We start from the raw sequence: 22,561 nt of genomic DNA, 5'->3' as shown, positions 1-22,561 counted from the left end.
GTTAAGCAATGATGAAGGGATGGCCATAACCTGTATTATTTGTGGTGGTGAAGGGAAGGCCATAACCTCTGTTTTTGTGGTGGTGAAGGGATGGCCTAACCTGTATTTTTGTGGTGGCAAGGGGACAGTCATAACCTGTATCATTTGCAGATTGTTCATTTCGGTTTCAAACTTTTCTCCCATCTCACTTCGCAGGCGCTCGGTGGCTTCTCCTTCCTGCTCCTCATCCTCCTCACTCATCTCCTCCTCGTCTTTCGGGAACTCTTCTTCCAGGATGTTTTCGATGTCCTCCTCTTCATCAGGCTCATCGTCACTGAAATCGTCATCATCTCGGAAAGTGCTCTAAGGAAGAGATGGTCCCTTTCCTCTCTATGGGAAATTGGTGTCAGGGGACACTGATGACCAAAAACTGGGAGTAGTTTGTAATAACTCGATATTGGTTGGTGAGACAGTAAGAATGTAATGACGGGCACTCTGGAACTTAATGCCATTAAGATTCTGACACTGTGATGGTCCCACAAGCAAACAGACAAGATTCTAGTATGTTTTTCTTTATAGTTTTCAGAAATAATATTTAATGCAGCTCACAGATGACAAAATATACCAGCTGCATTGCCAACTTGAAGAAGATCAGTTTCCTTATTTATAAAATGGGAACAACATAGCTCACAGGATTTGGGGGAACATTGGTTGAGTTAATACATGGAAAGTCATCGACCCACATAGAGGAATGAGTACTGACTCTTGAAGGGACCCTGACCAACTGGAGCATGGAAAATATGACTCTGGCAGACCTTGCCCTTCCCCTTTCCCTCTCCCTTGTAAGCTATAGATTACATCCCTAAAGCTAGTCACTCAGGTCTATTCCCTTATTTGGACTCTTTCTTATTCTAGACTCATTCCTGAGACTGGCCAAAAAGGTCCAGCTATCAAAGTATTGAAAGCCAGCAACCAAAAGTCCCCTCTGGTGCCCGAATTAACATCTCCAATCAAAATTAAACACCTCATCCTAACACAGGGTTTCCCCCTTTCCCTTTATAAACTGCCATGTACCTGTGGGCCACGTTTGTCTCCTCTCTACCCACAGGCAGTTCTTTGTCCCTTCCAGACAAATACCCTTTCTCCACTCCCTTGTTCCCTTCCCCTTCTCCCTCATCCTCTATTTCCTGTCTTTGTCTTTCATCCCCTGTCCTTTGTACCTCTGGGGCAAATAAATCTCCAATGTGCTGAGAACTTGGTCTTGGAGTGTCTCATGCTGAATACTGTTGCTTTCAACTTCCACATGAACATGCCTGTACACACACAAACACACACACACACACACTGTACTAGTTAGATTCTTGTTAATCCAGAGTCATCTGATAAATGGGATCCCAAATGGTGACAAAGCCTCTGTAAGGTCCTACTGTAAGCAAGTCTGAGGGGTGTAGTCTTGACAGGTGTGGAGGGCCCAGCCCACTGTGGGTAATCCCAAGTGTATAAGAAAACAAACCAAGAGCCAGGCTGTGGTGGTCCATGCCTTTCTTTAATCCCAGCACTTGGGAGGCAGAAGCAGGAGCTAGTTCCAGGACAGGCTAGATAGCTACAGGGAAACCCTGTCTCAAAAAAAAAACCCAAAAAACAAAAAACAAAGAACAAAAAAATGCAGGGAGTGGGGGGGGGTGGGGGGAGAAAAAGAAAACAAACCAAGCAATGCAGCAATGCAGCAATGCAGCAATGCAGGAGGAGCAAGCCAGTGAGCAGTACTCCTCCATGGCTTCTGAATCAATTACTGCCTCCAGGTTCCTATCTTGAGTTCCTGCTCTGTCTTCTCTGAATGATGAACTACAAGCTCTAAGATGAAATAAATCCTTTCCTCCCCAGAGTGCTTTTGGTCATGGTGTTTTATGACAACAACACAAATTAAAATAAAAAAACAATTGAATGGCTTGTTACAGTTTTGTGTAGGACAACAACACCCTTCACAATAGCCAAAAATAGCATAAAATATCTCAGAGTAACTCTAACCAAACAAGTGGAAAACTTCTATGACAAGAACTTTACATCTTTAAAGAAAGAAATTGAAGAAGATACCAGAAAGTGGAAAGATCTCCCATGCTCTTGGGTAGGCAGAATTAACATAGTAAAAATGGCAATCTTACCAAAAGCAGTCTATAGATTCAATGCAATGCCCATCAAAATCCCAGCAAAATTCTTCACAGACCTCGAAAGAACAGTACTCACATGGAAAAGCAAAAAACCCAGGATAGCCAAAACAATTCTGTACAATAAAAGAACTTCAGGAGGCATCACAATCCCTGACTTCAAACTCTACTACAGAGCTACAGTACTGAAAACAGCCTGATATTGGAAAAAGAACAGACAGGAGGACCAGCAGTACTGAATATAAAATCCAGGTATTAATCTACAATCCTTTGAACACCTGATTTTTGACAAAGAAGCAAAAAATATCAAATGGAAAAAAGAAAACTGCATCCAGAACAACTTTAAAGCTGCTAGCTGAGATGGTCCAGCCTCACAGACTACTCCAGCCAGACTTTGGATAAGCTCTACACTTTCCCATCACACAGAAATGAAACAAAAATGAATACAGCTAGCTCTCCCAGGACTTGACTAGTACTCCAATTTTTTCAGGACCCTCTAAATATGTCATTGCTCAAGACAACAGGAAACATTCTAGAGAACATGATGCTCACATTCCCAAGAGGTGGGGTAGCTGTGTTTTGCTCTTTCAGTGGATTATGAATGTTTGTCATTGTTGGGGGGGTTAGTTGGGAAGAGAGGAAACTAAGCAAGTGAGGTAGGATTCAAGGATGCATTTCTGGAAAAAGGGGGTTATATAGGAATATTAGGCTAAAAGAGTAGATTATTGGATCTACTTTTAACTAGAAAGCAACTATTAATCTCAAATATTGGTATGGATTTTTGTATAGTGATACAAATCACTATACAAAACACATCCCTCTGTGGTTTTCAGCTGTTGAGATCATAGTGTTATGCTTTTTTAAAAAAATCATCTACTTACATCCCCTCTCCTCTTTCTGTCCCTCTCTGAGATAAGTTCAGCTCTTCTCTTAGCAACCATATCGTCCTGTCAAAGAAACATTTACAAGTTTACAACAACAAAAAAATGATTAAGTCACTCGCTACGTATCGCTGTACCTTCTCCAGCTGGGGCTAATACGTGGTAGAAGGGTACGGAAAAACAAGCGGCGGTGATTGTCAGAATATATTCATGTCCTTCTGGGCTCTCTCTCTCCCGAGGGGTAAACACCCCCACAGGCTCGCTCACTCTAGCCTCGAGCTCCAACGTACTGTACATTTGCTTGTTTGGGATGGGGGCGGCATTGGATTCCAGAGAAATCTCTTTACCGTGAAGACACATCTTTGAAAACACAGCTGTACCTCCAAGGAAAGCACCTGCATGTTGGAGATGGATGACATGGGAGGATGACATGCCCTGTTTGCAGGGCCCTCCAACCTAACACTGAATCTGTCCACATGCCCTCGCGGTTTTGGTGCGGGTTGGCTCAGGACTCCCTGAAGTTCAACTAACTCTAGTGTGCCTGTCAGAAGTGGGCACTACCTTGGGCATTCTTCTCAAAATACAATATCAAGTCAGGCAGGCAGTGCCACCAACTTAAGGGCGAGCTAACAGGAACCAGGAGAGATCTCTGTGGTGACACTCAGGCATCCCCTGAGGAGGAATCCGGAAGCGGCTGGTGCGGCTGCTGCAGCGAAGTGCTTGTATTTACTGCAGTCAAAATAATACCGTTAGGAAATGGGTACGGGACAGGACTGGACATCCAGACCCGCATGGTATGACTTGACTCAGACAGACTGGCCTGCGAGCGGCTGGAAGGGTGAGCTGGAGTACAGAGACCAACCCGGGAAACCACTGGTGGGTCAGCAGGAGAGCGCTGGTGTGAACCCCCAGACTCCACAGTCGGGAGAGGCACAGTGGTGGGTGGGAGCTCGGGCACCAGCTGCCAAGATCCGCTGCCTTCCAGCTCTCTACACGCATGCTGCCTCCACCGTGGCCTTCAGCCTCCTCCTGTGCCTGATGGAGGGAGGCCTGGACACCACGAGTTTGGAAAGAGAATCATTAACATGTTGGCCATCAAAAAAGCTTCAAATACACCTGGAACTCGGGCGCATAGACAGGCGATCTCTGAGTTCAAGGGCAGCCTGATCTACATAGGGCGTTCCCAGACAGCCAGGTTTACATAGAGAGACTCTGTCTAAAAAAAACAAAAACAAAAAAGCCTTAAATAATTTTCAACTCTTATTAAAGGTTGAAGTATTTAATGGAAAATGTTTTCAGGCTTACTGTGGTATTAAAACCCGAAAACTCCATTCTTGTGAAGACTGAAGGTTAATGACCCCAAAAGGCAATAAACGGCTGTATCCCCATGTGTCTGTACTGGATATGTACCCTGATTTTTGTCTTCAAGTCTTTGATGAGTTTTTTCCGTTCTGATTTCTTGCGCTGTTTCGTTTTCCACTTGTGAACTTGTGCTGGAAGAATCCGGTCAAAGACGTCTTGATCTTCTACTTGAATTACAACAGCGGCATCTGGGAAAAAGCCACGCTCTCCTAGAAACTGGGCCTCGTCTGGGTACCGCGGGAAACCGTCCAGGATGAAGCCAGTGGAGCTGGGTGGAAATTTGCACACATTGCTTAAAACATAGATATTCCAGTTAAGACACCCTCAAAAGACAGACACCCCATGTTTCTCTAATATTCAGAATTACCTTTCTATCAGCTACCAGTGTCTATGTGACATCTACGACATGAAAACACAGGAACTAGTCTGTGAGAGGAAAGGAACCAGGGGAGCCGGGAGGGTAACAGAGAGGGTAAGGACGTGGTGCTGTATGTATGTACGGAGGTGTTCTAACAAGTTCGTTATTTTGTATAATAACCTAAAAACTAATATATGTAAATATTACATTGTAGGTCTATTTATACTCTGTGTTGGTGGAAAGGGCAAAAAGTCTTGGGCACACAAGTGAGCACTGGAGAAGCTGGGAAGGTTAAACTTGCCAATGCTTCAGAGGAAAGTGATGTTAGGCTTGTACCTCCTGGAAGGGAGAAAATGGGTGTAGTTCATAGCCTGCCATCCTTTGCTGTCTGAGGAGCCAGGACTGCCCATAGCTTCCAGAATTCAGGTTTTCCTTATCCTAGACCCTTCCTCCTAAAGCCAAGAGCACCACTTCTGTGTCACGAGACTCAGGCACCTTGTGTACTTCACAGCAGCCCAGGTGACTTCCGGGTTATCTTAGGGCCAGACATGGTATTAATCTCAGTCATTCTGTTTGGATCTTTATCCTGAGCTCTGTTTCTCAGTCAGTAAAGCCCATTTTAGGGATGAAGTCACATGTACTCTGCGAAGAGCTTCAATGTAAATACATCTTAAGCTTTGTTGTACTTATAGAGCAGAGCTGATTGTTATCTGAAAACTTTTTCTCAAAATTGTACTATGCTTAAATATGGCCAAAAATATAAATAAATAAAAGCTGATGTCAGACTCCAAGAAGTATTGGCTCAGCACCAGTTACTGGAATCAGGCTGAACCGAGCTTCTTTCTTGTCTCTTTACAGATGTTTTCCCTGTTTGCTGTAGATCCAGCAAGGACCCTCCACATACTATCTCTGCATATATTATAGATTTTAACATGTGTTGATTAATCTTGACTTTATCAGACGTATAATATTGCAAGACAAGGTCTCATAACCCTGGCTGGCTGGAACCTGGTAGGACCAGGCTGACCTCAAATTCACGAAGACCACCTGTCTCTGCCTACTGAGCACAGAGATTAAAGAGGTATGCCAGTTTCAGGCTTGTGGAAATTTTTAGGTGGCCAGGATAAACAGGTATGTAAAATAGCTATACAAATCAGACATTTAGAGACAGTAAACTTGTTTTAAAACAATTCTTTGGCATGTATGTAATTTTACCATTTGTTAAAGATTTATGTTCAAAAGGTATATATATTTTTCCAAGATGCATAAAACTGGATTAAAATAAGATTTGTGCTTGTAATATAAAAGTTGCAGGTAGCAGCTGGTTGATAATTATTAACTGAAAGCTTACTAAGACTTATAGAAGAGAAAGTAAGTTCTCTGCTTGGGAGAAATGCCCAGCCTCGTAAGGGATCGCTTGACTGGCCTCAGCACGCGTCCTGCCATGAGGTAGTTTGCACACCCCTCCAGGTCTCCTGGTAGCCAACAGTAACTTCTGAGGCATATTCTGCCTCAGGTGACAGAACTCTTAGAATAACCAGAAGGCCAATGGATTTCAATCTAGTACTTATAAAGCAGCCTTTGAGGACTTGGCTTCACGTTCCAGTTGAGAGGTCAGTATTGATCTGCCTTTGAGTGAGCTTGTGGCCCTTATTTGTCCAAAAATGTCTACTGTATTTACATGTGCTTTCTTCTCAATAAAATGATACACTTATGAACATCTGGCTGTTCCAGTCTTCACAGTTCATTCTCAAATGCGAATTGTCCTCTCCTATTAGGTAGGCTATCTTCTCTAAATTGGCCATGCTGGTCGTCTCTTTCCTCAGCGATGCCTTCCATCTAGTCTCTTCTAGGAAGATCCCATTTCTTGCCTGGTGTCCTGGTGTCACTTTGACAAGAACTCCCAAGTCCTTACCGCTACATAAAAACTCTTCTGAGTTTTAATTCAGAAGTGCCAAAGCCCCGCTTTGACTTTCCAGTGAAGGAAAGCTCTGTGGGTTATACTGTCAACAATCGTGATCATCCTCATCGTTCCAACCCTCTCTTCACCAGATTCAGCAACACAAGATGCCTCGAGTTTCTTCTCCACCTCCCTCCCGCTGTCCTGTGTGAGCCAAGGCTGGGCACCTCTGTGCTTGCATTGCTGCCATCTGCCTTAGTTTAGCCCTCAGTAGCTCTTCTGGGATTAATCTAGTAGACTGAAAAAAAAAAACCTGAAAGGAAGTCAACCTTTTCCCTCACTTATAAAAGCAATGCATTTCACAATAGAAGAATTGCAAAGTAGAGGGGAAAAAAACCATAAAACTGCAGACTATTTATCATCCTACGCCCCAGGTGTCACTGTCTTTGGTTGTTTTTCTTTCTAGTCAGTTCTTCATGTGCCCCTTTCTGTATATCATATATATTATATGTGATACATATTATATGATATATATATTATATATCATATAATAATATTAAATGCCATTGTAAATCCTTATCATAATAAAATGTGATGGTTGTGAAACACTCAATGTTTAGATTTTATAGTGTAACTTTTTACATTAAATTGAATTCATGTCCCTGTATCTCTATAGAGATATCTATCTATCAGATTCCCTGGAGCTGCTGTGTGGGTGCCGGGACTCGAACCCGGGTCCTGATTCTTTTAGCTGTTGAGCCACTGCTCCAGGCGTTATCACTTTTTAATTTAAAAAGGTTATTTTTTTGTCTTTGTGTGGTGTCATGTGAGAAGCTAGGCTAATGACGAACAGCTCGTGACCAGAAAGCTGTGGGTTACTTGCCCAAGTTTCCCACAGCTAGTGACCTAATTTAGAGAAAAAGGACATTTTAAAAAAACTTGATAACTCAATCCCACTCCCTCATTTCAAATAGGCAGTGGCTACAAATGTGGCCAGAGTGGCAGAGAAACGTTCACCTAATTTCTCTGTATTTCAGTTTCTTTTCTTCAAATTGAGATGATGCAAATTTCTATCCCATTCTATGCAGCAATTTTAATATGACTGAATACTAAAAGTATCTAATACAGCTAAGAGAAGTGACTGTGACATGATCAGATTTCATATATAGATTAAGCTAATTTGAATAAAGCACAGTTGACCAGCACTTGGTGTGTAGCAAGTTGCAAACGTGTTTGTGCTATAATCAATATTGTAAATATTATTTCGGGCTCTTTTGGAGGATATCAAGGCAGAATACCCCACTTCAAAACAGGAAAAGAAACAAAGACAAAAAATAACAACTCCGGGACCTGAAGATTTGTTCTGTGTGGGTCAACACTGTTGCAGGCATTTGCTAGTGGACCAAGAGTGGACAGCTACCCAGCGGTCATAGCTGTCATCATCACAAGGATAGAGGCGGAAGAGTCCAGCACACCACGAGGGTATGTGGGCTTATGCCGGAGACAGCAAAGCATAGCCCCCTCCACCTGCGGTTCCTGAGATGCAGGAAGCAATTCCCTCCTGGCAACCCAGTGGCATTAAATGAGCGTGTTACTTAAGGGCCAAGTAGAGAACACCTACGTGCCCCAAGGACTGCTTCTCTGACATCTGCATACGCACTTGTCAATGTTCCAGCTGATTCTGGTTATAGCAGTTCTATTAGTCTACTTGTTCTTCATGTTCTTTTTCTCCTTCCACTCCAGTGGCTTCTGAAAATGTGGATGTGCTATACGATAATATGAGTCCTCCTGATCTGATGGAGCAGGCAGGCATTGACGCTGTAAAGTAGGTCATGGGGGAAAAACCTGACTGATGGGGTTTTGGGGGAAATTTGGGAAAAATGCAGAACTTGTTCTTTGCCTGATTATAAAACTTGGCAGAAGAATTATACTGAAACAGAAAAGAACTTGGTTATGATGAATAAAGTTTCTGAGAATCTAGGGCTTTAGGGCTGGCTGACTAAGGTCTTATAAATCGAAGTTGGAATTGTGAGGAACAACAATGGGAAAGGTACGACAATGGAGTAAAACCCACTAAATTATGCTTCTGTAAACTGCAAGTAGTTAGCCTTGGAGGTGAAAGCCTCAGAAGCTGTTTTATGATTAACTCAGCTAAGAAGAGTATAGTAGCTGGCATGGGGCTTGGGAACTGCGAAAACATCATAATGAATGATGATGTTCTGACTTCAAAGAATCTTTATACTTCTTGTGTGGCAAGAAAAAAGAATCATTTTCCTTGTGTAAAATTTACAATAAAATATGGAGGTTTGAAGCTCAGGGCAAAAGAAGAACTTGCCCTGCAGCTGACGGCCTGTCAGCTTGCATCAGAACCGTGTTCATGTACTCACTTCACCTTCCAGACAGCCCAGCTTTGAGATCCACTTCTCTGCTGAGGCCGGTCCCCAGCAGACTTAGAAAATAGTTCTCAACTACACATGTGTACTAAAATCATCTGGGGACCCTAAAAAAAGTGCCCGTGCCTGGATCCCGGCAAACCTCAGCAGATTCTGTTTAAAAGTGTTGGCGTGAGTCTCTGGCGTCAGTATTTTCAAAAGCTCCATGGATGTTTTAATGTGTAGTTTATACAGATGAATAAGAGCAGATTTGTACGTACAAATTAGGCTATAGTTTGGCCATTCGGAACAAAGGAAACTAAAAGCAGTGAGGAACACAACCCCTGTGTAGGGAGGCACCCACCGTATCGGTTCTTTGAGCCACCACTCGGAAAGCATGGGGTCCAGAATTTCCGAAGTCAGGGGCTCATTCTCCATCAGACTCAGCTTGATGGCCTCCTCCTCTTCTGTGAACTGCACATCTGGAAGCTAAAGGTGAAAATTATAAAATAAGAGGAAGCTTAGCCTCTACATTGATAAGCAAGACTGTTTTACATCACTGCTAGGATGAGACCTGAGCTTTCCTCTGAGGCCACTTTTGGTACTGTTACTTGAAAACACTTTAAAACTTGAGTTCTGTGCACTGATCTATAATATGATTAAGTAATAGAAAATACCTAATATAACTAAGAGAAGTCACCGTGGCAACATGATTGACTTTCACGTATGGTGTCAGAGTCCCAATGCATCTTTATTTATTTTTTTTTTTGCCAAAAATTTGCTTGCTTCATATCACACATCTGTAAAGCTTACCTGATTTGTGCCATTTTTTCTATAAGGAGATTAGAGGATAAGCCAACCGGACAGTTACCTGAAGCACATTCTAGAAGGGCGTATAGCTTCACAGTAACAGAGAGAAAATACTGGGATGAAGAACTCAGGTCATCTTTCTCTGAAGGTGACCCTCAAACGGATAATGAAAAACATACAAGTAGTTCAGACGCACAGTGGAATGCCCCAAATATGTGCTGCACCCCCACTCAGCGTGGGATTCACTTTCCCTACTTTCAGAGTCAGGTAAGACTCAGTATTTCCTATGCTGGGGGAGAAGCGGGTGTATACATCACACTGGAGAGGGTGCCGGTGATGGCTCCTCCTCCTTGGGTCTCTGTAGTTTGAAGTTGCTGTAATTGTATAACAGACACACAGATGTTGCTTTTCAGGAAAAGGAGTCGGCGCCTGGGGTCATTTCCCACCACTGCCCTCCACACACAGGCATGCTCCTCACTTGGAGGATCTGCCTAGAAATGTTACATTTTTACCTACTTCATTCCCTTTAAAAGAAGAAAGCACACAAAGATAAAGGAGGCATCTTATTTTCTGCTTTTTACCGTTTCCTGTTCTAGGCTCCCCAGAGGTCCCTGAAGGTCATTGTCCTAAATCTGCAGTCACCTTGGATTCCTGGAACAGACCACCACCAGACGAGGGCCATTATTCACACTGCACCCTGGGGCCGTGTGGTCATCTATAGTGTCTCCCCTCAAACAATAAGGGCTCTTTGAACCATCTTGCAGAAACAAAACTGAGGCACCAGTCACCAGACTACACCTTGACCAGGACTGCTTAAACCACGTGAGTCAGGATCCCAAAGATGACCATGGGGGGGGGGGTCACCGGACCCCTCTATCTGTGCACATGACGGTGGCAGGCAGATCTCTCTAGCTGGCATCCTGGGATGGTAATTGAGTCTAGCCAGCCGTGGCTGCTGCAGCTGGACCTCTGCCCTGAGCCGCCTGCTACACACCAGCTTCCTCAGCAAACAGAGAGCCTCCCAGGGACACCACCAGGTCACCTGTTTCTTTGTGATTTCTTCTTCAATCTTCACGTTCGCCTGACTGGCAAGCTCTTCCAGTTCTTGCTTTGTGGCTTGCTCCTCCTCGGAATCGTCCTCGAACTCAGGCCCGAATTTCCTTTCAGCCTTGAGCAGCATTTTTTCTTGGAGAAATTCATCAAACTGAATGTGAAAAACGCCGAAGTTTTCTGCCAACCTTCTGGCGCATAGGGTTTTGCCGGAGCCATGGGGACCCAGAAGACAGATCCTGATGGGAGGAGCCTGCCATAGAGGGCAGCACAGGGAGGGTGGAGCAGAAGGAAGGAAAAGAGGATTTAAGTAATTAGCCTGGTGGCGATTCCAACTGTAACCCTAGCACTGCAGCCAGACGGGCACATGGAGACTTTCCTCACAAGAGAAAGCAACCTCCTCTTCCCTACCAAAAAAAGGAAAATAAAATAAAAAGAAGAGAAAGGAAGTTTTGTTTTTTTTTAAAGTGATTTTTAAATTTTATTTTATGTATATTGCCTGTATACACCCCATGTGTATTTGTCTGATGTTAAGGACTCAAAAGGGGGCAGGACATCCTCTGCAACTGGAGTTACAGACAGTTGGGTGCTACTGTGTGGAGCAGGGAATTGAACCTGGGTCCTCTGAAAAAGCAACAGATGCACTTAACTGGATGAACCATTTCTCCAGCTCAAATAGATAGTTACGTGTTTGTGAGCCACCCAACATGCGAATCAAACCCAGGTCCTCTGCAAAAGCAGTATATTTTCTTAACTGCTCGAGCCATCTCTCTAGCTTCCCATAGACAGGAAATTTTATTTTACAAATCCAGTTATATTTAGGCATAAGGACATCAATGAACATAATAATTCATTGCACCAAAAATGGCTTTAAGGGGGGCAAAACCAGCCAAAAGGCATTTAATAAAAAGTAACTTCGCTTAAAAATTATTTTAATGTTAATAAGGAATAGAAAGACTTTTTCTTGGTATGTTTAAGAAGATCTCTCTACCAAAGAGAAATCCCATTTTGTTCAAAGACCTTGCCACTAATTCCTGTGATGTCCACACAGAAATGGAGGAAGCCTAAAGCCAACTTTTGCCAGGTGAAATGGTCATTCCCTGATGGTGACAGCTGAGGTGAAGCAGCAGCCATGGCTCACGGGACCATGGGGAAATGACTTTAAACCTGGCAGTGAAAGCAACCCTGGGGAAGATGCTAGTGTATTTGGGTATCTGGACCTCAGAGGAGCAGAGGCGTTTGTGTGAGAGAGGTATGAATGACTTTGAGATTCAGAAGCATTTGTTGGATGGAAATGGTGGGAGTTCAGAGGCTCCAAAGAGGCCTGTGAGGGAGCTCAGGTGACAGTGCTTGATAGCCCGGGTTCAGTCCCCAGAACAGCATGAACTAGCTGTGGTGAGCATGCCTGTAATCCCAACATTTGGGATGTGACGGTCATCTTTGCCTGCATAGAAAATTCAAAGGCTATCCTCAGACACAGGAGACCTTGTCTCTAACAATACCACCACCACCAGCAGCACCAGCACACCACCACCACCACCACCACCACCACCACCACCACCACCACCACCACCACCACCACCACCACCACCACCACCACCACCACCACAACAACAACAACAACAACAAAACATGTAGAAAATGCTACAAAGCTCAAACATTGCACTATGTATCAAATATAACATATTAGTAAGACTGGGGGGGGCATTTTAAGAACAACCATGTTCCTTGCAATCCCAAAGCATTTTATGTTGCTTAGAAGAACCGAAAAATTACCTTCAGAGTTTCTAGGTCCTGTTTGATTGGGTTTGTGGAAAACCAGGCGATAGGGCTGGGCATGGTGGTACACGCCTTTAATCTCAGCATTCAGGAGGCAGAGGCAGTGGATTCCATGTAAGTTTGAGACCAGCTTGATCTACATAGTGAACGCCAGGGCAAAATAGCCAGACCCTGTTTCAAAAAACAAAACAAACCCAACAAACAAGCAAACAAACAAATTGAAAGAAAGAAAGAGAAGAAAAGGCAATAAGACTTGAGGGGTAGTGTGCTTGTGTGAAGACCTTCCTGATCCCATATGGTCTTCTGGTCTCCACACGTGTGCTGTGGCATGTGCATACTTGCACACACACACACACACACACACACACACACACACACACACACACACACACACAATAAGTAAATAGAAAAAGTAAAAAAACTAATGGTGCAATATATTACACCTTGATCCAGACAGCGAATTATAATAATAAAAGAATGCAAGAGAATCAAGAATTCTGTGGCTAAATTACCTAGTAATTATCTCTTAATATCTACAATGGAAAATAACTTTATGAAACAAGTCTATCAGTGAATTAGATGTCAAAGTGGTTGAGTATTAGGCAAGCTATGTAGGAATACACACATTTTGTGTAAGCAAAAAAGCAGATTGTAAGCTATTATATGTACGCTTGTTACATATTAATTGTAAACTGTTACAGATGTTTATGAGCTGCCATGCAGTTTCTGGGACCTGAATTAGGCTCCTCCAAGAGCAACAAGTGCTCTTAACTGCTGAGCCATCTCTCCAGCCTCTATTTGCGACCCTAAATATCAAGTAAAAAGATACAAGAGCTGGTTTGACATAGACATTACTATAAAAGTCAAATCAGATCATTATATTTATGCCATATTGCACAAATCTGTAGTGATATTTTGTTTGTGTTTTAACAAATAAAGCTTTTCTGAAGATCACAGTGCGGAGCTAAACCACCAGAGGCCAGACAGCGGTGGCACACACCTTTAATCCAATCCCAGGACTCAGGAGACAGAGGCAGAGGGATCTCTGTTAGTTCAAGGCCATCCTGAGTTACACGAGATTGATCCAGTCTATAAGAGAAGCAGAGCTCACACAATCCCATGCCTTTGATCCCCGCACTAGGGAGGTGGAGACAGGAGTGACGCCTGAGCGGAGAGAGGAATGTAAGGTGGGAGGAGCCAGGAGCTCAGTGCAGCCTGGAGATGCAGTCTGAGCTGCAGTTTGAGGACAGGATGGCCCTTTGGTCTGAGGATTAGTAGAGGTAAAGGTCTCTCCAGTGGCTGCTGCATGACCTCTCTCACCTCCCAGCTTTCACCCCCTAATATCTGACTCTGGGTTTTTATTATTAAGACCAATTAGAATTTGTGCTACAAAAAGTTTATTTTTAAGCCTAGACATTATCATGTTTTGCTGTTGTTGTTAGCTTTTAATGAGATTAGAAACTTCACTGTTAAGCACACTCATGGGAGAACGTGGAAGCAATCACTAGCATAGGAATATTGTTTTCACCTTTAATGGCTCGTTCTGGGCCACATAGTCCTCAGGATGCTCCAGAAACTTTTCCTTGGCCTCAGCAGTTGAAAAGTAGTATATCTTTTCTCGGTACTTAACAGCCTCGTCTGTGTTGCCAGGCTGCAGAATAAAGTTTTCTTTGAGAACCACTGGACAGAAGTGTCTGGTGTCTCCCAAGTGCCTCTTTTTTTCTCTTAACTTTTCTTCACCCTAGAAATATCGTTCAATTCAGAGATTAGCAAAGACATTTTAATGCAACAGCAAAGAGGAATTTAGAAGCATTTTCAGGACTAAATCATCTACAAGAAAACCAACTCTAAAAAAGCCCACAGGGCCATCCTTATATAGTTAATGGATTAAAAGGAAGTTGCTCATGTGCCTCTAAATTTGGTTCTTACATTTTTCATTTTCATAAAAAAATAAAGTAGCACTGAGAATTAAAGTGTGCTCTACCCTCTAGACAAGAGAAGTGCTGACCTCGATTCTCAAGGGATGAAACCTGAGTCAGGGTCACATCTTACTCACAACAATGGCTAGGTGGCTATATGCTTTGCTCTATTGAAAGTAAAAACTTGAAAATATTTTATTAGGTACAAATGAAAATTTATACTGTGATGAATGTGTAAAGGATTTTTGGAAGTTAGTTAAAGCCACAGGAAGACATTGAACGCTTACTTGCTATAAAATGTTTAAACCCATCACTGTATTGAGTGATGTTTCCCTCTCGTTCTCCCTCCACCAGCGCGCATACACTCCTCCTGTTCCCATAAGCACTCCCTCGCTCTGTAAATATCTCTGCATATATAAAAGCTAGACATATATTTAAGCACAAATGCAGCAGTTTTGAAACTAGCAGTGGGATATTTTGCAAATTATTCTACAGTGTGATTATGTTCACAAAAGAAGAAAGCACAACACTTTTCTGCTCTGCTCCAAAACTCAGACTAATAAGATGGGCATGGCGGTGCCCACCTTTAATGCCAAGACTCTCCAGTAGATCTCTGTGAGTTCAAGGCCAACATGATCTACATAGTGAGTTGCAAGCTAGGCAGAGTTAAACAGAGATCTTGCTTCAAAACAAAAGAGCTGAGAATTGCGGACTCTCGTCTAGGATGTGGAAGAGTTAAGACAATGTAAGAACCATCTTGTCAGGGGGTATGTGCCGTGGACCGGCTCAGGGGAGCCACTCAGACCGTGGGCGATGCAAGGTCTTGGTACACAGGAAGGCACAAATTCGGTGAATGACAGACAGACACACACACAAGAGAGTGGTTGGAATCTTCTGTGATTTTACTGAATTCATGTTTTCATTATATAGTATTCGAACAAAGAACAAATCAGAAGGTCGTATATCATCAACTGGCACAGTATTAAAGCTTCTTTTAGTCACATCAGTGATTTTTAAGAAAAGCATATTATCAGGAACAGATGTTAGACATAAAATATCCTTAGAAGAGGAAATCTTGTCCTTGGGAACGTAAACCTCAGACAAGTGGTTTCATCTTATGAATAGAGAGTTTCTGTCTCATTATTGCTATCATGGCCTTTCCTCTTTCTAACCCTTTCTTTATCTCATCTAGTGACCAAATATGCCTAATCAGTTCTCTGTACCTGCTGAAATACACTTTTTTTGTACCTTCTTATGCAGCAGACACCATGGGGTTGGGATCTAGCAAGCCTATCCATAAAGTTCAAAGTATACTATAACAGTCTTTGTCCATTAACATTAACCCATCTATTCCCTTGCTCATCATACTCCCCGTGTATGACAAAGGTTCTGCTGTAGACTTATACATTCCCATACTGTGCTTCCCTATCCCAGAGCTGTTCCTGAAGAGATAATCCTTGTCTTGTAGATATATAGAATGTCATTATTAAAAGAGATTTGCAGAGCCCATATCTCGCATAGCCAGCTAATCGAGAAACCTGTCTATGCCTCAGGGGCGGCCAATACTGGGCTGTCTGCCATTGACCTCCAGGAAGCCTAGTCCCATAGGACATGTAGCTCCCGTCCGGCATAATGATGTATGTCATGTCACACAGATGACGTTGGAGTTGGTGTGGCAGGTATGGATTAGAAGCGACCTATAAACCTCTTCTGTTACATTTATGATTTTTAACTTTCATAAGTAAAGTTTTTCTCCTTATTCCTAAGTCAATTTCAGGAAATAAATTGGGTAAATCCTTTCTGGATGCTCGAGCCTGTAAGAATGAAGAGCCTATAACTCAAACAGAGCCCTTCAAACTCATTTTGTTTACAACGCTATTCACCACCTTTGCTTTTTACCTTCTTCAGCCTGCCAGAAGTTCAGCCACCTCCTGCTCTTGTCAGGAAACCAACCTTTTGTTTTTCATCCCTTGCTGTCAATTTGCTTCCCCATTTCATCGACCTCATTTCTTTTTGGCTTATTCTGTTCTGCTTATTTTTATTGTCTTTAGCTGAGTGCTTATTTTTTTTTTTCAGTCTTCCCGAGTTTTCAATAAGTATACTTAATGTAGGCGGGCTAGACTTAATGAGTAAGAATAAAAAGAGCCAGGTTCTTCAGGTAAAAGTTAACTGTCTCATATAAATACATGCCATGCATAAAAGTATTTCTTTATTTGAAATTCAGGAATATTCTAAAACAAGAACATTGGCTATATCATTGCGATGATTTTTAGTCACGACATAAAAATGATTGTACACATTCAGCTTATTTTAATATTTATTTGTTTGTTTATTTATTTCATAGGTTTTGCCTGTATGTATTTAAGCCCACTATGCCATGCAGAAACCCAAAGAAGGCAATGCATCTGTGGAATTGCGGTTACAGAGGGTTGTAAGGAACAACAACCAAGTCCTCTGCAGGAACAAGCACTCTTAGTTGCTGAGCCATGTCTCCAGTGCCCATATATTTAGTTTATTGTTTCATTGTTGATTTCCTACTTATCTCCTGTGGTGGTTCCTTGTAAGTCTCGGATATTTGATTACATAATCACTAAGCTGTTTGAGGGAAAGTGGGATATGTGGCCTTGTTGGACCTTGTCACACAGGGTAGGATTTGAGGTTTCAAGTTAATTCTCTTTGCTTCCCATTTGTGGATCAAGATGTGAGCTCCCAGCTGCTGCTCCAGTGCCATGCCTGCCTGCCTGCTAAGCTCCCGGTTCTGATAGTGATGGACTTTTATTCCTCTGGAACCATAACCCCTAATAACCTTCCCTGTATCCTAGTACTGGGGGTGTGGAAACACATGGATCCCTAGGTCACTGGCCAGCAAGGGTAGCCTGCTATGAGAATTCCGGTTATAAAAGACGTTGTCGCCAATAACAAGGTGGATGGCATCTGAAGAAGGATAGTTGGGGCTGAGCTCCGGCCAGCACGTGCCTGTGCACACGTGGACACATGTACACCCCCACACATAAATATGCATACACACAAAAGGAAGATGATGGAAACAGAGTGGTGGCTGCTGGAAGTGGGATGCTCTGTACGATGGCTGATCTTGGTTGCCAACTGGACTGTATCTGTGATCAACTAACTCCCGAGCTGCTGGGCACACCTGCATGGGATTTTCTGGATCCGATTATTTTCAGTGGGGAGGCCCACCCTAAATCCAGACCACACTTTCACATGACAGCGCACGTAAAAGGACAGGGAAGAGGGAAGTTTTTGCTTGTTGCCTGCTTGTCCTCACTCCGGCTGGCAAGTTCGTCTATGCCGCTGCTGAGGCACTTCTTCACCTGCGTGACAGCCATCTCTTTAAGATTCCAGTGTGGACTAAAGATAACAGCTCAACAGGCATCCTCTCGGACGCCAGCACTGCACTGGGACCGCTGAGACATCCAGCCTCGTGCACCGAGCAATCCAGACATCCTCTCGGACGCCAGCACTGCACTGGGACCGCTGAGACATCCAGCCTCATGCACCGAGCAATGATTGCATTCTCAGCCTCTCTGCCAGACTGTCCAGCCCACAGCCTGTAAGCTAGTCTAATGCCCCTCCCCTCCCCCACCCTCATAGTATGTGTATGCATGTGTGTGTTCTATACTTCTGTTCTCTGGTGGACGCGGTATGAAAGTGTGCAGCGGTTGCTTCACGTAGCTTTAGGTCACCCTTTAAACTCCTAGAGCAGCACCTCGCCCCTTCATAGCCAACCACTGGAGAGCATGGCTGTCTAGCACGTGGTGGGTGTTCAGGGAACTGGCTGGTAAGGAACGGTGTTCCTGACACACCCAAAGCATTTTGTGTTTTTGAAGAACTGTGAAACCACTTCTGGGATTCAGGGAGGGTCATGTCCATGTGGATTTACGTCAGGCAAGGTGACAGACCAAAAACAACAAAGACCGAGAAGAAACACGGAGGCAGGAGTGAACGTTCTTACCCCGCGCTGATTGGGGGAAACATTCAGCTTTCTAAAGAATGCTAGCTATTACTTACAGATGTTTTTGTGTGGATATCTTTTATCAAGCCGAGAAAATTTCCTTTGTTTTTTATATAGTAATCAAAATTTATTCTTTGAGAATTTCATATATGCATATAATGTATTTCAATAACCTTGTGTCCCCCCCCCATTCTTCCCCTCCAACTGGACCAGTCCCTCTCCCAACTTGATGACATTTTTAATGTCCCACTAATTACAATTAGCATTGCCCATATATACTTGAGTGTTGGGTCACTCAGTGGCGCATGGTCAACCTACTAGGAAACACATCCTTAAAGAAAACTGACTCTCCCTCCCATAGTAGCCGTCTTCTAGCAACTGCTCCCTAGCTATGGGCTTGTGTGCCATTTATAAGTACACACCCTTTATTTTCTAAAGTCAGCAATAGACAATGGATTTTTGCCAAATGCTGCTCCTATATCAGCTGAGATAGTCACTTAGACTTATCTTCAACCTGTCAGTATGATAAATTATATTGAGTGTTGTCCAAATGTTAAACCAAGATTTTCTGGGACAAACCCTTCTTGGATACCATGTATTGTTGTTTTGATACATTTGTGAAATTTTGTTAAAATTTTCTTGAGAGTTTATGTATCAGTGCTCAGGAGAGGTCTACTGCTCATTGTTCTTCTCTTTCTTTTGTTGTTTTGGTTTGGGGTATAAGAACGACACAGATCTCATAGACTGAGCTGGAAATTTCCCCCTCTTCAGTTTTCCGGAAGAGTTCATGTAGAATCAGTCTTATTTCTTCCTTAACCGTTTGGCAGCGTTTACCAGGGATGCTATCTGTTTCACTTCTCTCTTTCAGCTTCTGTATGTCTGAAAAACTCTTTAACTTGCCTTCCTTTCTAAAGATAAGGTGTTACTAGGCACACAATTCTGGTTCTCCCTCTTCGGCACTCACAGGCTGTGGCCTCACCCTCTTTTGACTTGTCCTGGTTTCCCCGAGAAACTCGTTGCCATCCTGACCATTGTTCTTGTGGATGTGGCATGCCTGCCTTTTCCTGCCTCTTGTATGATGTTCTTAGCAACCAAGCAACTTGACTATGACATGCTTGAAACTGTTTTCTTCATCTGTCTTGTATGGGATTTGCTGACCTTTTTAGATCTGAGAGTTTGTAAACTGTCTCAAATACTGAGAAAGTACAGCTATTGTTTCTTCAAATATCATTTTATATATTTTTATATAATCATTTTATATATTTTTGTGAATTCCAATTATTTGTACAGCAGGCTGCCTGGAGCTTCCCACAGGTCCACTTATGCCATTCTCTTTGCTATTCTCGATTCTCCTCTTTTGTCTCAGACTGTTTCTGTTTCTTTAACTTCCTTTTCTGAAGAGTCGAGACTATCATTGCTCTAGTCAATGTGTATTTCACGTCATATTTTCTACGTTTCCCACCACACAACTCACATTCCCCATCACATCCTCTTTAGCTCTACTCCTGTTTTGATGTTTATAGGGCAGAGCAAGAACAGCCATTTCAAAGTCCTTATTGAAGGAGCAAAACAAACTCCATTTTGAAAAAGAACTCCATTTTAGACAGGACCTAACTAGGGGGCTGAATGCAGTCCAGCAAAGTCATAAACTTTCCCAAGAACTGTGCCTGCCCTGGTCAAAGTGACCCACCAGAGTACTCAAACGACATCTGCTTACATCTGCTGGCTTCAAAGTCCTTGTAGGCACCTGATTAACCACTGTTTTTCCCCCGTGATTAGCACAGGGTCAGCAGATGTCCCAAGGATGTGACCAGGGGACAGACACTATGGGTGAACAAGCCCCCCAGACAATGAGAGCCTATCAGAAAACAGCAGCTAAGTCTTACCTAACCTTTAGCCGATTGTGATATAGGACAAACATTTTTGTACTTTGAAACTGTAACCTTATGACTGCTTTGTGGTTTTTGTCTCTATAGAACCCTTACAATAGTAAACGGGGTCCTTCTTCCTCCGTCTGCTGTGTCAGACTGTGAGGCAGAGGATCCGTGCTAGCCTGCACTTAATAAACAAAACCTTGCTTTTGCATTCAGAAGTGTGGCTCTGTGATGGTTTTCTTGGGGATCCTTGGACTCAGGCATGGCACTAATCAGCCAATGCTGATGTATTTGTCAGTTCTAGAGTAGTTTGAATTGGAGAGTTTTTTCTTTTCATCATGAATCATAGTTTCTTAGCAGATCTGGCAGTTTCTGGGTGGATGCCAAACTTTATGTTATAATTCCACCAATACTTTTGAGTTTGTTCTTGGACATAGTTGAGTTGACTGGAAGGTGACTGAGAGCTGTCTCCTCCCATTTTATAATCCTCTCTAGGGCTGGAATTAAGGGCGTGCACCACTACCACCAGGTTTGTATGGTAAACTAGTGTGGCTACTGGGACTAAAGGTGTGTGTCATTGCTGCCTGGTCTGTAAGGCTGAGCACCGTGGCTGCCTTACTCTTCTGATCCTCAGTCACGTTTTATTTAGTAAAATACACTAAGGGAAAGGCTGCTCCATTGCAGCTCAGAGGGAGCACAGGAGAGCACACAGTAGAACACTACAGAGAAAGTTAGACTGAGTATGAGCAGGAAAAACCCATGTCTTTAAGCCACGCTAACATCAGTTCCTTGGTGATAAAGTACTAAAAGGTGTTGACAGAAACCACCACAAATCATTTGCTGCTATAGCCACACACTCCTATATCCTTGGGTTGAAATTAGGCAATAATAAGTTAATTACAATCGCAGATTTTTTTTAACTTATATAACCTAGTAAATTATATTTTTATTTGTGAAAACTCATATTGAAAGGACAATTTCCTGTTTTATTGTTTACCTAGCCTGGGAATTATCAATGAATTATCAATGAGAATGGTTATTATCATTCTGTTGCCAATGATGTAGATTGGTGTTTGACCATGGGTGGATCCTGTTGATCATTGTAATTATTGTCACGTGGACAGCCCTCCAGACACTCCAAAGGTGTATCACACACCTACTTATGTGAACTTTATAAAATACTTCTATTTTTAATACTTCCATAGTTTTATTCTGTATAAAAAAAAGTAAAAGGATTTCCTCTTTATGTTTTCATGGGTGCCTTTTCTTCACATTAGGTAGCTCTGGCATTTTGGAGAGTCAAGTGAAGCTGGGGCAAAGGAGAATTAAAGTTGAGGGTGGGGTGATGATGCAGCTCAGTGGCTGAGCACTTGCCCAGCATGCATAAGGCCCTAGTTCTGAAAAATTAAAATATACAGAGAGTAAAAAAATTGGAGATGCCTGTTTGTTCACCTGGCAGGAAGATCCCGAAGTGTCAGTTACTACTCTGTACACACACATTTCTCAGGAATGGCCCATGAGATTGAGCAGCGGAGAAGCAGCCCTACCTCCTCTTCTTCCTCCTCCTCTTCCTCCTGCTCCTCGTCGACTTCTGCCTCCGCCTGGTAGTCTTCTGCTTCTTCATCGTAATCCTCAGCATTCAGTTCCCATGCAGTATACTGAAAAGGCTCTGTTGTTTTTTTAAAAAGGAAAGAGATTTTAGAACAAGTTATCAATGTATTATGACAGTCAAAAGTTAGAAAAATTAATTATTATTGACAAACTTTTTTTTTTTTTGGTTTTTCGAGACAGGGTTTCCCTGTAGTTTCTAGAGCCTGTCCTGGAACTAGCTCTTGTAGACCAGGCTGGCCTCTAACTCAGAGATCCGCCTGCCTCTGCCTCCCGAGTGCTGGGATTAAAGGCGTGCGCCACCGCCGCCCGGCTTGACAAATAGTTTTGATGTGTGTGCAAGTTCTCTGTGAGAACCACGCATCATGACTGGTGACAGTGTGCCCCATGCCCGCTCTGACTGGCCAGAGTCTGCATTAGTTGCAATACTTTTAGAATATCTTATATGGTATCTCCAGATATTCTGAATGTTTTACTTGAGGGGCCATCAGAGCAGGCTTTGGCTTTCGGGGTTTGCTCTTCGCCGTGCAC

The 22,561-nt window shown here is 43.0% G+C and overlaps 1 protein-coding gene across 1 annotated transcript in view; it reads right to left on the bottom strand.

Moving 5' to 3' along the window:
* The window catches only part of Ak9 (adenylate kinase 9), a 113,490-nt gene that overhangs the window by 25,561 nt on the left and 65,368 nt on the right, over positions 1-22,561 (bottom strand). Inside the window, exons 23-29 of the mRNA XM_038340158.1 lie at positions 21,970-22,091; positions 14,185-14,397; positions 10,870-11,130; positions 9,382-9,506; positions 4,436-4,655; positions 3,026-3,091; positions 136-342 (exon numbers count right to left, since the gene is read on the bottom strand). Of these exons, the coding sequence (XP_038196086.1) occupies positions 136-342; positions 3,026-3,091; positions 4,436-4,655; positions 9,382-9,506; positions 10,870-11,130; positions 14,185-14,397; positions 21,970-22,091 (1,214 nt within the window). The remainder of the gene's footprint in view (positions 1-135; positions 343-3,025; positions 3,092-4,435; positions 4,656-9,381; positions 9,507-10,869; positions 11,131-14,184; positions 14,398-21,969; positions 22,092-22,561) is intronic.

The sequence above is a fragment of the Arvicola amphibius genome, chromosome 8, assembly GCF_903992535.2.
Source record: "Arvicola amphibius chromosome 8, mArvAmp1.2, whole genome shotgun sequence".
In the NCBI taxonomy this organism is placed as follows: domain Eukaryota; kingdom Metazoa; phylum Chordata; class Mammalia; order Rodentia; family Cricetidae; genus Arvicola; species Arvicola amphibius.
Note: the sequence above shows the minus strand (reverse complement) of the source record. Positions and strands in the feature narration are given on the sequence as shown.